Raw genomic sequence first — 15,198 nt, 5'->3', positions numbered from 1 at the left:
TTGCTAAGTGAGGAGATGGACTAGGTGCATGGCTCCTTTCCCTGTCTCGCCTCTGCAGACTCCCTGTGCAGTACACACACACTGGCGCCTACCCTGGAGCACTGTGCTAGGTGCTCTGGGTCCTGGAGACCAAGGAGTGGAGGTATCAGTCCCTCCCGACCCCACTCCACGCCCCACTCCCTCCAGCTGGCCACGTGACCTGGTTCTGGGGACTGAATCTGAGCCTAAGTGCCTCGGCTCCTAGGCTGACTCATCTCCCTCCTCCTGACCTGAGCTGCTGTAATCCCCACTGGGCCCTGGGCTGGGACGGGGTTTCTGTGACTCCTGTCCATCCTGTGCACAGACAGTCCAGCAGGGCCAAGTCCCAAGGAGAGTGCTCAGGCGACATCAGGGCTGGCCGCTCAACTGTGCTCTGCAGCGTGCCTCCTGCTACCCCCTGGCTGTGGCGGCTGAGTGAGACAACAAACTCAGAGCCCAGTTGGTGCCCGGCACCTGGCAGGGGCTCTGGGAGTGATTGGTGGATGACGGGCAAGACTGAAGGGCACCGAGGGAGGGGGGCAGGCACACGACTGACTTGCGATGGACATCCTCACAGAAGGGGGCATCCGCCCGATGGGTTCCGGGTTCCAGCAGGGCCGTTTGGGGACGGCTCTGCAGCCGGTGACCCTTGGAGGACAGGGAGACCTGCAGGGGAGGGAGCGGGCCTGAATTGATGCATGTGGAGCTTCATATGTGGCTGGGTTGGGGTCAGCAAGCCCTCTTCCCTGGCTGGCATGAGGGCATCGGGGGATGAGACTAGAAGCCAGGGAGGGGCTGAGCCAGGAGCCTCGACAGCCACCTCAGGGACTCTTTATTGGCGGGGAGAGGAAGCTTGCTGCTGAGGGCTTAATTCAGGGGAGAAGAGAGCGTGAGGGGTTGAATTGTGGCCCTTCCAAAAGATGCTGCAGTCCCAACCCCCAGAACCTGCGACCATCACCTTGGAACCAGTCACTTAACTCAGTGTGTAACATATCATTTGGAAAAAGTGTCTTTGTTGATCAAATTGAGATGAGGTCATTAATGTGGGTCCTCATCCAATGTGACTGGTGTCCTTTTAAGGGGACATTTGGACACAGGGACAGACGCATCAAGGGAATCTGATGGGGAGATGCAGGGAGAAGACACAGGCTTCCATCTTCAAGCCAAGGAGCACCTGAGCCACGAGGAGCAAGCAGGGAGGCTTGGGACAGATGCTCCCTCACAATGGCGAGGAGTGACCTTGACCTTGACTTCCAGCCTCCACGCCTGGGAGACATCTCTGTTGTCCTCCCCACCAATCCCTGACAGGCTGCCACAGCAAGGGGTGAGGTGTGTGGGGAGATTTAGGAGGTGAGGAGGCTGCCCTACAGTGACACACAGAGGCAGGGGCTTTGGCTGATGGGGTTACCAAACAAAGGAGACTCTGCCCAACGTGCAAGAAGCCAGTGCTGTGACACTGGGCTTTTGAGAAAAGAAAGTTTTGATTGCTAGCGGGCTAACAAGGAGACAGGAGTCCAGCTCACATCTGTCTCCCCGTGCTGGCTTTAAGGCAGGAATTTTATTAGCAAAGGGTTAGGGAGTGGATTCTGGGATTAGTAGGTGATTGGTGGAGGGAAAAAGGAGGTCTGGAAAGTTCTTGCACCTGTGCAGTTGTCTCTTCATGCCTCCTCATGGGTCCCATGTGCAAATTCTGGGGAAGTTAGTGTGACATATGCAGTAGAAATTCAGGCTATGACAATTAGCAGGCAGGCTCTGTGCAGACTTACTTGGCCATATTGGTTCCAACCAATTGCAGCCGGTTTTAAAATTTCATAAGCAGAGGGAGTTTCAGTGTTTCCGGAAGTTGTCTTTTCTTATCTGTTATCCTGAAAACTCAAGCATTTCTATTAGTCATTAGGTTTTTTTTTCTAAGCTCTGGGGCACGGTTTCAGTGGGTGACAGCCAAAGCCCAGGGGACAACAGTGGAGGGCCCAGGGGAAGGGCAGTGGCCGTGAAGCGAGAGGAGAGTGATGTCTGAGGTGAGCCGGTGGACGCCAGTGTCCATGTGCAGCACAGCCACGTGGCTTGGAAGATGGGACTTAGGCACCAGTGATGGCTCTATATAAGGCCGGGCCTGCAGACTCACCCTGGTGGGGAGGGATGTCCCTCAGGAGCGACTGGAAGGAAACTGGCACGGAAAGGGAATGTGGAGGAGCTCGTGGGTGGAGTAGGATTAGGAAAATACCACTGAGAAATAATAAGAAATATGTACATTGTTATCTGGCCTTGGTTTCTGACATACAGCTCCTAATACTGCTGTAGAAAGGGGTGCTGGAAGAATCTTTTGTTTTAATATTTGCCCTTTGACCCTGGTTCCTGACACAGAGCTCCTAATCCCTTGGGAATTCCTAGGTGATCGGAACATCTTTTGTTCTAATGAGGTGACTCTTGGTGGGCTCTGGATGGCATCAGGATGGACTGGTTGCCAGGGTGTTAAAGGTCAGAACAGTGCTTGCCTTTTTTGGAGGGGCACTGACAGGGGAGGTAAGAGAGAGCACGTGGGGAGCTGGAAATGTGGGCTTGGGCTGGGCGGGCTCCCAGAGGCGCGTATGTAAATTGTACACATGGGCTGGGTGTGGTGGCTCACGCATGTAATCCCAGCACTTTGGGAGCTGAGGCAGGCAGATCACCTGAGGTCAGGAGCTCAAGACCAACCTGGCCAACATGATGAAACTCCAGCTCTACTAAAAATACAAAAATTAGCCCAGTGTGGTAGTGGGTACCTGTAATCCCAGCTACTGGGGAGGCTGAGGGAGAAGAATCTCTTGAACCCAGGAGGCAGAGGTTGCAATGAGCAAAGATCAAGCCACTGCACTCCAGACTGGGCAACAGAGCAAGACTCCATCTAAAAAAGAAATTAATTAAATTAAATTAAAATAAATAAATAGTATACACGCAGGGGAGAGACCATGAGCCGTGGCTGCAATCTATTCATAGCAGTTGAATCAGAGTCCGAATTTTCATAAGGTCCTTAGGTGATGTGAGTGCATGTGCAAATTTGAGAACTGGTTTTGAAGAAAGCCTCTGAAATCTAGTGAATAAGAAGACCCGGGGCTGTAAAGGAGAGGAAGGGGGGCTCCCTGGGATGCCCAGGTTTCTGCCTGGGTTAACTGGGGACTGAGGAGCCAGGAGGTGACTTCTGATGGTGCACTGGGCAGACTTCTTACCTCAGTCTTCCGAGAGAGGTCAAAGCTGGAGTTACAGATCCGGGCATGTGGGTGCTAGTGGAAGCCAAGGCTAAGATCATAGAGGGAGAAGGGTATAAACTAAAAAAGAACCCAGGCAGAAGTTTCATTAGTGAGTCCTATAGAAAGCATTCAGGAGCTGGGAGGAGAGCAGGGAGAGAGTGGGGTCTCGGGAACGGGGGAGATACACCGCCAGGTCGAAAGGTCCAGGGAGTCAGATCCAAATGCGTCCATAGGTTCCACGGTGGCAAAAGAATTTGGAGTGCAGTAGGGCTGCACCCGGAAGTAACAGGCTGGAGGAGCTGGTGACAGGCACACCATGGGGACGCAGTGAGAGCAGGGCTCTCTGGCAGCCCGGTTTTCTGAGGAGGTGAGAAGGAGTGGGGTCCAAAGACGTCAACAAGGGGTGGATGCAGACACATTTCAATGGTGCAGAAGGGAGGGCACTGAGCACATGCAGCTTGGGGCTTCCATTTCCCCTTGGGAGTGGAAGGCGCTGTCACCACGGAGGAGTGAGGTAGTGGCCACCTTGGGTGGGAGAGTGCAGAGGAGGGAGCAGTAGGGGCCTCACCCACACGCAGGCCTGAGGACCCAGCCAGCCAACGCTGGACTTTCAAGCCAGCCTCCTCTCCTCTCCTCTCCTCTCCTCTCCTCTCCTCTCCTCTCCTCTCCTCTCCTCTCCTCTCCTCTCCTCTCCTCTCCTCTCCTCTCCTCTCCTCTCCTCTCCTCTCCTCTCCCCTCCCCTCCCCTCCTCTCCCCTCCCCTCCCTTCCTTCTATCTCATTCTTTTTTTTTTTTTTGAGACACAGTCTCTGTCTGTCACCCAGGCTGGAGCGCAGTGGTTCCATCTTGGCTCATTGCAACCTCTGCCTCCTGGGTTCAAGCGATTCTCCTGCCTCAGCTTCCCAAGTAGCTGGGATTACAGGCATGAACCATCACACCCAGCTAATTTTTGTATTTTTTAGTAGAGATGGGGTTTCACGATGTTAGTTAGGCTGGTCTCAAACTCCTGACCTCAGGTGATCCACCCGCCTCGGCCTCTCAAAGTGCTGGGATTACAGGCAGGAGCCACCACGCCCAGCCTTACTCCAGCATTTTCTACGAATCCGGATGTAAATCCTCTTCCTGCTTTTCTGTTTTCTCTGAACACCTTGATTTATAGGCTTTTTATCTCTTCAAATTCTGCCCTGGATAATGCAACTATGAAAAGGACAGATTGCTGTCATTGGTAAACCTTGGACAGGAAATTAGGAATCTGTGAGCTCAATATTCACCTTCACTATGAACTCCTGACATTATTTTGGTCAAGCATAGGGGAGAGTGAAAGCTCTCCTCAAATATTTGAAGGGCTATCACACAGAAGCAGGGCTTGAATAATTTCAGTGTAGTAGCGCTGGACGGCAGAGCAGGGCTGGTGTGCACACACCCGGGGAGATGGCTTGAACCCCGTGGGAAACGGACAGCAGCCCTCTTGGGGAGTGATCTGGTCTGGGAATGTGAGAGCGAGCAGAGGAAGCCTCCCATTGGTTGGGAAATGCAAGGCAGTTCCTTCTCATTCTGCAGTTCTAATTTTCCATTTGTCTTCCTGTTTTATCCTCTACATTCATGGCTCCTGGACAACCTCTCCCGAATCAAACTTGACCTGAACACCTATAGGGTATGGCACTGGACTGGATGGCTGAGACCCCACAGCCATCTGCCCTCAGAGGAGTCAGGACTGGTAGACTCTGGTTGGCTCCTTCTTTCCTAAAAGGGATTAATGGTACATGGACAGAATCTTCCAGGCCCACGCTCAATTTAGGATGTTTGTCCTAAGTAGCAGTAAAAGTACAGTCTCTAAATATTGACTGTTTTGTTTCAAATCTGAGGTCCATGACTTAGTAGCCATTGATCTTGATCAAGTTATTCATTCTCTCTGTGCCTCAGTTTCCTTAACTGTAAAATGGTGATGATAACGGCATCTGCCTCATGGAGTTGTTCTTAGGGTTAAATACGCTTAGAAGAATGCCCAGTGCTCTCATTATGTTTTAGCTATTTATATTATTTAGTTCAAGAGGCAGCTTTTATCTTGGGAAGCTTTATTAATTATTAATAATGTTTCTTTTAAAAACACAAGTCAGTCTGGTTGCATAAATGCATACATTCTGGATGGGACTGGGAACCAGATGGAAATCTTAGGGAAGAAAGCAGCAAAGATATAAAAATGGACTCCATTCCCCTTTACTTAGCAGATAAATAAAAAGGCCCCACTGAAATACAGAATTTCCTTGAGTAATAAGCGTCCCTATATAAAAAAATGAAGAACTGGGGCTGTCTTCTGTGCTGGAGTTCAGACTCACTCCCCACACCACTTCCCTGCATGTTGAGTGACCAACTGTCCTCACCCATGGGTTAGTGACCCCCCTCGTGGGTATGTGCCGGATTCTGTGGCTCCCAAGAAATGACGAGAAGAGCCTGAGAATGAATGGTGGGGACCCAGTAGGGACACCTCAGTGAGGGGTGTGGCTGCAGTAAAGGAGGTGGCTCTCTGGGGACCACAGTGGGGCAGTCTTTTGTCTTGTCTCTTGATGCTGTGTGTGGGTCACTGTGGGTTCTGTTTCTATCACTTTGGAGGAATAGGTTGGCCCTTTGGTTGCCTGCCTGGGGATATTATTTTATGTGTCTAACTCAGGTTACTAATACTTCTACACTCAGGACAACCGGCTGAGTCACTGTCAAAACCGGTCACCTGATGGTTCCTTTTAGGTCAGGCCTTGCATTAGGCAGTTTGGGTCTGAATTCTGACTCCGCTCCATCAGAATGTGACGTGGGGGAGGTCACTTAACACAGGCGGCCTGTCTTGGTCTGTTCGTTTTGCTATAAAGGAATACCCGAGGCTGGGTCATTTATAAAGAAAAAATGTTTATTTGGCTCACAGTTCTACAGAAAGTGTGATGCCAATATCTGCAACTGGGGAAGGCCTCAGGCTGCTTCCAGTCATGGTGGGAGGGGAAGGAGAGCCGGTGTGTGAAGAGATCATACAGCGAGAGAGGAAGCAAGAGAGAGGGGAGGGGCCTGGCTCTTCCTAACAACCATTTCTAGTGGGAACTAAGAGTGAAAACTCACTCACCCGCAAGGGAGGGCATTAATTGTCCCTTCATAAGGGAGCCATCTCCGCGGCCCAAACACCTCTCATTAGGCCTCACTTCCAGCTTTGGGGATCAAATTTCAACAGAGGTTTGGAGAGGACCGACATCCAAACTATAGCACAGCCTTGGCTTCCTCATATGGAAAACAGGGCCATCAATGCTTTTGTTATGAGAAATCAATGTTTGGTATATGATCAGCAGTGCTTGGAGCACAGCAAAGAATCTGGTCAGTGAGTGATGATTATGATGCTGCTGCTGCTGATGGTGATGATCATGATGATAATGATGCTGGTGATGGTGATGCTGGTGATGATGATGGGGATGATGATGCTGGTGATGGTAATGATGGGGATGATGATGCTGGTGATGGTGATGCTGCTGATGATGATGCTGGTGATGATGATGGTGACGACGATGGGGATGATGATGGGAATGATGATGGGGATGATGGTGATGATGATGATGGTGATGATGATGGTGATAGGGCTGCTGATGGCGATGATGGTGGTGATGATGATGGGGATGATGATGATGGTGATGACGATGAGGGGATGATGATGATGGTGATGATAATGGTGATGCTGCTGCTGCTGATGATGATGAAGATGATGCTGGTGATGATGAAACTAGAGATGATGATGATGATAATGGTGATAATGACGCTGCTGCTGCTGCTGATGAGGATGATGCTGGTGATGACAAAACTAGTGATGGTGATGATGGTGATATGATGGGGATGATGATCATGGTCATGATGATGCTGGTGATGATGATGTTGGTGATGATGATGCTGGTGATGATGATGCTGGTGATGATGATGTTGGTGATGATGATGCTGGTGATGATGATGTTGGTGATGATGATGCTGGTGATAATGATGATAGGGATGGCGATGATAGTGATGATGATGGGATGATGATGGTGATGATGATGGGATGATGATGATGGTGATGATGATGATGATGGGGATGATTATGCTGGTGATGGTGATGATGACGATGCTGGTGATGCTGATGATGGTGATGATGATGAGGATGACAGGGATGATGATGATGGTGATACTGGTGATGGTGATGCTGGTGATGGTGATGATGATGATGATGGGAATGATGATGATGATGGTGATGATGATGCTGGTGATGATGCTGGTGATGGTGATGATGATGAGGATGATGACATGGCGATGATGCTGGTGATGATAATGATGATGGTCTGTTGCAATGGGGAGTGTGGAGAAGGGTTGCATCATCTTTCCTCTGAACAAGAGTGAGGAAGATCCTCTGGCTGCTGAGATGCTGGTGTTCCCTGGTCTCTCATTTCAGTAGGAATTCAGCTAGAGCACCCACCATTTCCTTATCACTCTCATGGCGTCCAGATCAGCCTGTTAAAGGCTTCGGACCACGGCTTCAACACTACATTCCCACTTTCTCTTTCTCAGCCTGAAATCTTCCTAATATGTAATAGGATACAGGGGAGCTACCTAACAAGTAGACCAGGGACATGAACAGGACTCTCATCGTACCCCAACTGAGATTTCTGAATATTCAGGGCCACAGCCACCACCCTAAGTGTTGATTTGAGGGGGACTCAGGCAGGACTTTCCTATCTACCAAGTGCTGTCTGCTGTTCCTTAAGGATAATATATTCCCTTTGAGTCAGAGAGACTATTTTTTTTCTAACCTTCAAAAGGCTTCTATAAAGATTTAGATCTACAGGAGCAATCAGGGTCCTGGGGCTGAAGGGGCCTTAGACACCAACTAGTCCATGAAGAAACTGACACTCTGTACAGCACTTGATATTTTCCTGGAACATTTCACGTTCTTTCTCTCCTGGTCCTCCTGACAATCCTTCGAAGGAGGTGATATCAGATTCTTGTTTATAGATAAGGAAATAGAATGATTAGTATGATGCAATGGTTAAGACTCCACAGTCAGCCCCTCAGGATTCAAGTTCTGGTTCCATTATTTTTTATTTTATTTTATTTTTAGAGACAGGGTCTCCCTCTGTCACCCAGGATGGAGTGCAGTGGTGCAAACATAGCTCACTGCAGCCTCAAACTCCTGGGCTTAAGTGATCCTCCCACCTCAGCTTCCTGAGTAGCTGGGACAATACTCATAAGCCACCATGCCTGGCTAATTGTTTTAATTTTATTTTTTGTAGAGATAGGGTCTCACTATATTGCCTAAGCTGGTCTTGAACTCCTGGGCTCAAGTGATCCTCCAGCCTCAGCCTCCCAAAGCACTGGGATTACAGGCAGCTCCACTATTTACTAGCTGTGCGACCTTGAATAGTTACTCAGCCTCTCTGTGCCTCATCTTTCCTATCGGTAAAATGGTGATAATGCTTGGTGCAATGGAAATGCTGCTATTTTTTATGATTATTCCTTAAACCAGGACACAGTAGACCTGTGGATTTCTTCAACACATGTTTATTGAGCCCCTACTATCTGTCAGGCACTATGCAAGTGCTGCAGGTACAATAGTGAGCAAAACCAGACACTACCCCTTCCGTTATGGAGCTTCAAGTCCAGTGGGAGAGCTATGCATGAATCCGATCAATCACACTAACGTAAAATTACATGTGTCATGAAGGAGGCACACATGATGTTACTGCAAGAGGATAGAGCCAGTCTGGGGCCCCGGGGGGAAGTGAAGACCGCAGTGAAATCTGATGAGTGAGTTGGAGTTAGGTAGACTGGGGATGGGGGTGGAGTGGACACAGGGCAGCCTGTGCAGGGGCCATCAAGGACACAGCAGCCTGGTAGAGGGACGACATGGACCTGCTCAAAGCCTGCTGAGGCTGGAGCACAGGGACCAGCACAGACCTGGGTGAGATGAGTCAGTGGGTAGGAAGGGCCTGATCATTCAGGTCCTCATAGGCGGTGTAACAGATTCTGATCTTCAGGAGCAACAAGGAAGGATGCTAAGTGGAGAAGTGACAATAGCCAGATCTGTGATGTGTAGTCCATCCTGCAGTGGAGGGTGGACAGAAGGGTGGCCAGAGGGAATGGAGGCATGACTGTGAGGAGGCCCAGGGGAACAGTGGCCCTGGGGCCTGTGCTCAAGGAATAGGGCTGTGCTGGAAATAAATTATGCGTGTTGTCGGTAGGTTGATTACAGCCCCGGCCAGCGGGTGAGTTGGCCTGGGGAGACAGTCTAGAGCTGTGCTGTGTAATAGAGTAACCACTAGTCAAATGTAACTATTAAGCAATTAAAATGTGCCGGGTCTGAATTTAGATGTGATGTAAGTGTGAAATACACACTGAATGTTGAACTTAGTAAAAGAATGTAAAATGTCCTATTCATAATAAATCCATTGCATGTTGAAATATTTTGAATATATTGAATTAACGTATATTATTAAAATTAATTTTACCAGTTTATTTTTTTTAAAGATATGAATACGTGCAAATTTAAATTCCATATGGAATTGGGATTTGTGGCTCGCACTGCCTCTAGAGTGAGGAGACCTCAGTCCAGGACTCAGCCCTGGGAAATCGTCTTCAAAACAAGGCTTCTGCCAGAGGAGTGCAGGTGGAGAGGGGGGTGGAAGGGCAGAGACGGGGTTGAGGGGGAGGCGGGAGGGAGGTCCTGTGAGGGAGCACTTGCGAGCTGCAGGGCTCAGAGGCGAGGCCCAGTTGCTCCCAAGTTTGCACAGCGTGGGGCCCAGCTCGCAGGCCCAGGACGTCGTTCTCTGCAGCTTGGTAGACGCCTCCTTTCTCGGCTCTAGCCTGGCTGGGTAAATGTCTACAGCAAGCCCTCAGCTTAGGGGAGGCAGAAGGAGGCAGAGTATTTCATAATAACTCTTCTCCAAGTCTCAAATATTGTTTTTCACAACTCCCTCCTTAGCCGTTTGTGGAAGAAGAGCTCGTCCCACGGGATGGAGAGGGAGTGGGTGGGCGGCAGCTTCCGAGCCGGGGACCCCGGCTGGCTCCTGTGCCGCGTGACGGGGTGGCTGGCTGAGCCCAAGGCCCCCTCCGCCTGCCGCAGGCTGGGCTGGCGCTGCGGACCCAAGTGCAGCTCTTCTCCGCGGGGCACTGGCGCAGGCGGCGTCCCCAGGGAGGCGTGCGCGGGAGCGCCGGGGATGGGGGACGGGCGGGCCTGGAGCGGGGACCTACTTCCACTTCTGTCCCAAGAGGACTCAAAGGAAAACAATTCACTTGATCCTGGACACGTTTTCATCTATAATTGGGAAATATGCAAATGAAAAGGCCCACATGGTCTGAAAGGGGCAAATCAAGCTCCCAGCGTGCGGCGCGGGGAACGGGCTCTTCCCTAGAGAGCCCCGGAGGCGCGCGCCCCCCGCTGAGGGCGCCCTGGGAGGAACCGCACCGCGGGCTCGGGAGTAGCGCGTCCGGGCCCTCAGCGGCCGCCGCCCGGGGGCGCCCCAGGCCCGGTCCTTGCCCTCTGCCGCCCGCCCTCTAGGCCGAGCCTCCGCTCCCGCGATGTCTCCGCGCTCGTCGCCGCCAGGCGCGCTGGTCCGCCGGGTCGCCCGGGCGCGGGGCGCGCCGCCCGCCGCAGCCTCCTCTCTTCACCCGGCTTGGCGCTGCGGCCCGCAGCGGCGTCCGGGGTAGAGCGGCCGCTTTGTTCCAGCTGCCCGACGGCGCGGGGCTCTGCAAAGGGGGAAGCTCAGCGCTCGCCATGCCCGCGTGCGGACGCCCAGCGCGCCCAGCCTCGCCGCGCCGGCCGGGCCCCCAGGCCTTCCCGCGCTGAGCGCCCGAGTCCGCCCCCTCCGCGGCCGCTCACCGCCCGCCGCCGCCGCAGTACGAGCCGCCTCCCCGCCCCCGCCCCCCGCGCCGCCGCCGCCGCCGCCGCCGCCGCAGGAGAGGGAGGGAGGCGGAGGGAGGGAGGCGGCGGGCCCAGCCCAGAGCCCGTCCCGGGCGCCCGCGAGCGAGCTCCGGCCGCGGCGGCAGCGCCATCCCGGGCCGCGGGCCGCCCGCCTTGCCCTCCACGCCCGGAGCTGCCTTCGCCTTCCCGCGACCCCGCCGCAGCCGGCCCTCGGCGCGCCACGAACGCTGTCCCCTCTGCGGAGCAGAGATCCCCTTCCCCTTCTTAGGGGGTGTCGCCTCTGGGATCGCTGAGCGCTAGGGGTCCAGGAGGCGGGGACCGGAGCGCAGTGACCCGCCATGGCTCAAGCGGCCAAACAGCTGAAGAAAATCAAAGACATCGAGGCGCAGGCCCTCCAGGAGCAGAAGGAGAAGGAGGAATCCAACAGGAAGCGGAGAAACCGCTCCCGTGACCGAAAGAAGAAGGTAGGAGGGGGCGGCAGTGAAAGCCCAGCGGCCGCGGAGCCTGGAAGTGGCTGCTGGGGGCAGGGGTCGGGCGGCCCGGGACGCGGTGGGGCGCGGCGCCCGGTGCGGCGGAGTTGGCGGCACCCGAGCGGGAAAGGCTCGGTGGGCGCAGAGGAGGGACGGAGGCTTCTGCGCGGCCGGGAAGGGGACAGGGCGGCAGGCTGGAAGGGCAGAGCGGGTGGCCGGGAGGCTGAGGGCGCGCAGAAGCCTCCCGCCCGCTGCCTGCAGAGACCTTTCAGCACCTTGGACAGCACCCGGCAGGCCCGCGCGGCTCTAGGAGCAACTTTCCCGGCCTTGGCTGCCGGCTGCGGATGGTGGGCTGCCCTGCTTGGGCGCGCCGCCCCCGCTGGCTTTCCAGGAGAGCCGGTATGGGTAAACGCGGCTCCAGGCTCCGGGGTGGGGCGGGGGGAAGCTCTGCCCGGCGCCTCCCTAGGTGACCCACTCTGGCGCGGAGAGCGTCTTTCCTAGGTGTCTCTGAAAGAGAGTCGGGCTCCTGCCCTTCTTTGACCCTTCTCGGGGAGCACCTTTCCTGACCCTCTGGATCTGGTAGCAGAAAAGAAGGCGCCTTCTCCTCTCCCCGGGGTATTTGCAACATCTTATGCTCAGGTCACTCAAGATGAGCCACCCATGCCAGGGAGGGGAAGTTCCTTTGGAAGCCAGGCACGGGTGCTCCAGCCTGGCCCAAAGGCCAGGTCAGAGACCAGCTCTGCCCATGGGCAGGCATCCCGGGTATTTCTGTGTTGGGGTGCCGAGACAAAGTAGGCCCACAAAGACCCAGACCTCCAGGGGCAACTGTTGCTGTTTTTAGCCCTTTTTGGGTCTGGGGTCCTCTTACTCCTGATCAAAGCACCTTGAGAAACACCTTAGGTCAGAAACACCTTTGATGGTGAAAGGAGGGTGACAGAAGTCAGGGCGCCTTAGAGCCATGGAGGAGGCCAAGAGTACGTGGGTGTAATTCTGGGAATTGGAGATGCTGAACTCTGGCTTCAGGAGAGCCATTTTCACCCGAAGAAGTCGATGTGGGGCCCAGTCTGCAAGGCTCCCCGGCAAGGAGTGGGGCCCCTCAGGCTTCCAGGGAGAGGCTCTGGCCTTGGTTGAGAAGGAAACATGTTTTCTTTCCCTGAAACTGTCTCATTCCAAGAAAGAAGTTTGGAGCCTGCAGCTGACAGCATGCTGAGTGTTGGGGAGTAGGTTGTCTGTGGGCCACACACCCCTTGACAGTTGGTCAGCAGACCAACATCCATCCTCTTCCTAGAGATGTTCTCTGATTTCAAAGGAAGTAACCATCACTCTCTAGGCTTTCCTGTACCCTTCAGAAACTGACGTCCCCACCTCCCTTGAGGGATTGCCATCTTGTGTGTAAACAGTAGTTTCACAAAGGCACCACCCCTTTAGAGGATCGAAAAGGGGCCTTTTCCAAACCGATGATGAATCAGAGTTTGGGTTGGTGCCACCGAGAGAAAATCTCCGCGGGTCCCTCTGCTGGGGTCTAAAATACCAGAGCCCGTCTTGTGAGTCAGGCAGGGGAAGTCTGGCTCCACGCTGCGATGCTCACCCACTTTCTTGGCGTGAATGTGAACTTCTTCTCGGGAAGGAGTGCTCTGTGTTTCCATTCCTGCCTCCTGCTTTGGGAGCCAAGGCGCTCCTCTTTGAGCTGCTCACTCAGTGTTCTCATCCACCTAACTCTCCCAGGCTTCCTCCTTGACGCTCCCACCACCATAAATCATTTTTTGAAAATAGTCAAAAAACCCTCTCCCACCCCCTCTCCTGTGATTCTTTTCCATTCTGTGAAAATTCCCTTTAATATAACTCTGAATTCCAAATATGTATAATACACACATATGAAAGCGGTGATTTCAATATTCTTTTTGCTTCTTTGGTCTTAATCTTTACATTCGTAGTAAACCTCATTTCTTTTTTTTCTTTTGGTGATAGCTGATAATATTTAATGTATTCCTCCCCCTAAATGGTGTTATCTTGTTTTGCTAGCCAGTCGCAGCATACTGCGTCAGTAAGCGTTCAAAAATCTTCCATTCAGATTTTCATTATTTTATGCAGTATCCTGGGTGCTATGATTAATACAATGATAAGAAAATTTTCATTTAAAGTGATAGCAGTGACGCAAACTCTTAGGACTGATTCTTTGGGTGTGGGGGAGATGGTATGGGGTGGGATGTAGGGATGCTTTGTTGGTATTTTGTAAGGGCTGTGAGTTTTCTCAGCCATTGGGATGGTCTTGAGGGTCATCTCAGAGAATAGAGTTAAAATTTATAGCAAAATTGAAAATCACAAGCAGGTGGAAAGCTCTAGAGGGAAAGGTGAAGGAGGCAGTGCAGAAAGCAGCATTTGAAGAAAGCTTACACGGGGCCTGGTGAGGCAGAGGGCCTAGGGCTAACTCAAAGGTTCATATAAGGTGAAGTCTAACTAAGCCATTTTTCATGAAGGGGATAATTTTTCAAGGTGAAATGTATTAAAATCAGGCAGCTGAGGACTTTACAGCTGCTCACACAGACTACAGAGTGTGTGGACCCAGCTTCCGTTTCTTATACCAGCATGCAGAAGGAATTCCATACATGCAAACAAACATTTTACTCCAGGACATTGGCCTCTTGTGTGGATGGATAGCTGAGCCAAGGGCATTCCGAATTAACTCAAAGGAAAGATGTTTGTCCCATGGGTAACCTACTTACCAGGGACTGACTGAGCAGAACCGCATCCCTCCCATTTGTAGAAATAACCACGGTTGTAACTTTGGCGATGGTTGCAGTTTTTACAGTTGATGATATTGTGTAGGAAGGTGCTTGCTAAGGGATGCTGTGTGCGGGGCGGGTGGAGGAGGCTGGTGTTGTGACGCACTGACTGACACAGATAGAAGCCACCTCGACACAGGGAACTGAGCTAAACTCTAGAGCTCTAACAATGCCTGCTTCTCGTGGGGCTTCATTCAGTGCTGTGCCTGTGCAGAGCCAACCTCGTCAGCCACTTGCTGTTGTAGCTGCAGCTTAAAAAAATCCAGCATTTATGATATTGACTGATAAGTCCCACTGCTTTTGAAGGTTGGAATGGAAATAAATTGCAAAGCATGTGTAGAGCAGGCAATTGCATGAAGAATGACAGCTTTTGAGGGCTGGGGGAGCCTGAGGCATAAGAATGTGTGTGCTTTTTATGTTTACTCAGAGCTTGAGGGTAGGAGAAGAGGACAGGGAGATGGGAGGAAAAGTGAAGCAGAGGATAGAAGAGGGCAGAATTCAAGGAAGGAAGAGTGGATAGGGAGAGGAGCGCTGATGCCTTGGCCCTGAGTGACAGGTTCACACTAAGCCGTATACCCTTAACACCGTGAGACCCCAGGGTGGTGTTTACTCTTGTCCCTAGTTATGTTCACCTAGTTCATCCTCTGATGGTGAAAGAAAAGACCATGTCCTATTCATAGCTGTGTACCTGACACCTAGCTCAGTATCTGACACAAGCGGCAGGCGGTGGATGTTTGTGGGGTGAATGGTTGAATGAGTGAATTAATATAATATTAATTTCTGCTTGCC

General features: G+C 52.4%; 1 protein-coding gene across 11 annotated transcripts in view; it reads left to right on the top strand.

Annotated features, from left to right (window-relative positions):
• The first annotated feature begins 11,248 nt into the window (after positions 1–11,248).
• The window catches only part of ANK1 (ankyrin 1), a 241,754-nt gene continuing 237,804 nt past the window's right edge, over positions 11,249–15,198 (top strand). For all 11 annotated transcript variants that reach the window (XM_063610965.1, XM_063610964.1, XM_055296053.2 and 8 more), the window contains exon 1: positions 11,249–11,620. In XM_063610965.1, coding sequence (XP_063467035.1) covers positions 11,495–11,620 — 126 coding nt within the window. In that variant the 5' untranslated portion in view covers positions 11,249–11,494. The remainder of the gene's footprint in view (positions 11,621–15,198) is intronic.

The sequence above is a fragment of the Symphalangus syndactylus genome, chromosome 10, assembly GCF_028878055.3.
Source record: "Symphalangus syndactylus isolate Jambi chromosome 10, NHGRI_mSymSyn1-v2.1_pri, whole genome shotgun sequence".
In the NCBI taxonomy this organism is placed as follows: domain Eukaryota; kingdom Metazoa; phylum Chordata; class Mammalia; order Primates; family Hylobatidae; genus Symphalangus; species Symphalangus syndactylus.
Note: the sequence above shows the minus strand (reverse complement) of the source record. Positions and strands in the feature narration are given on the sequence as shown.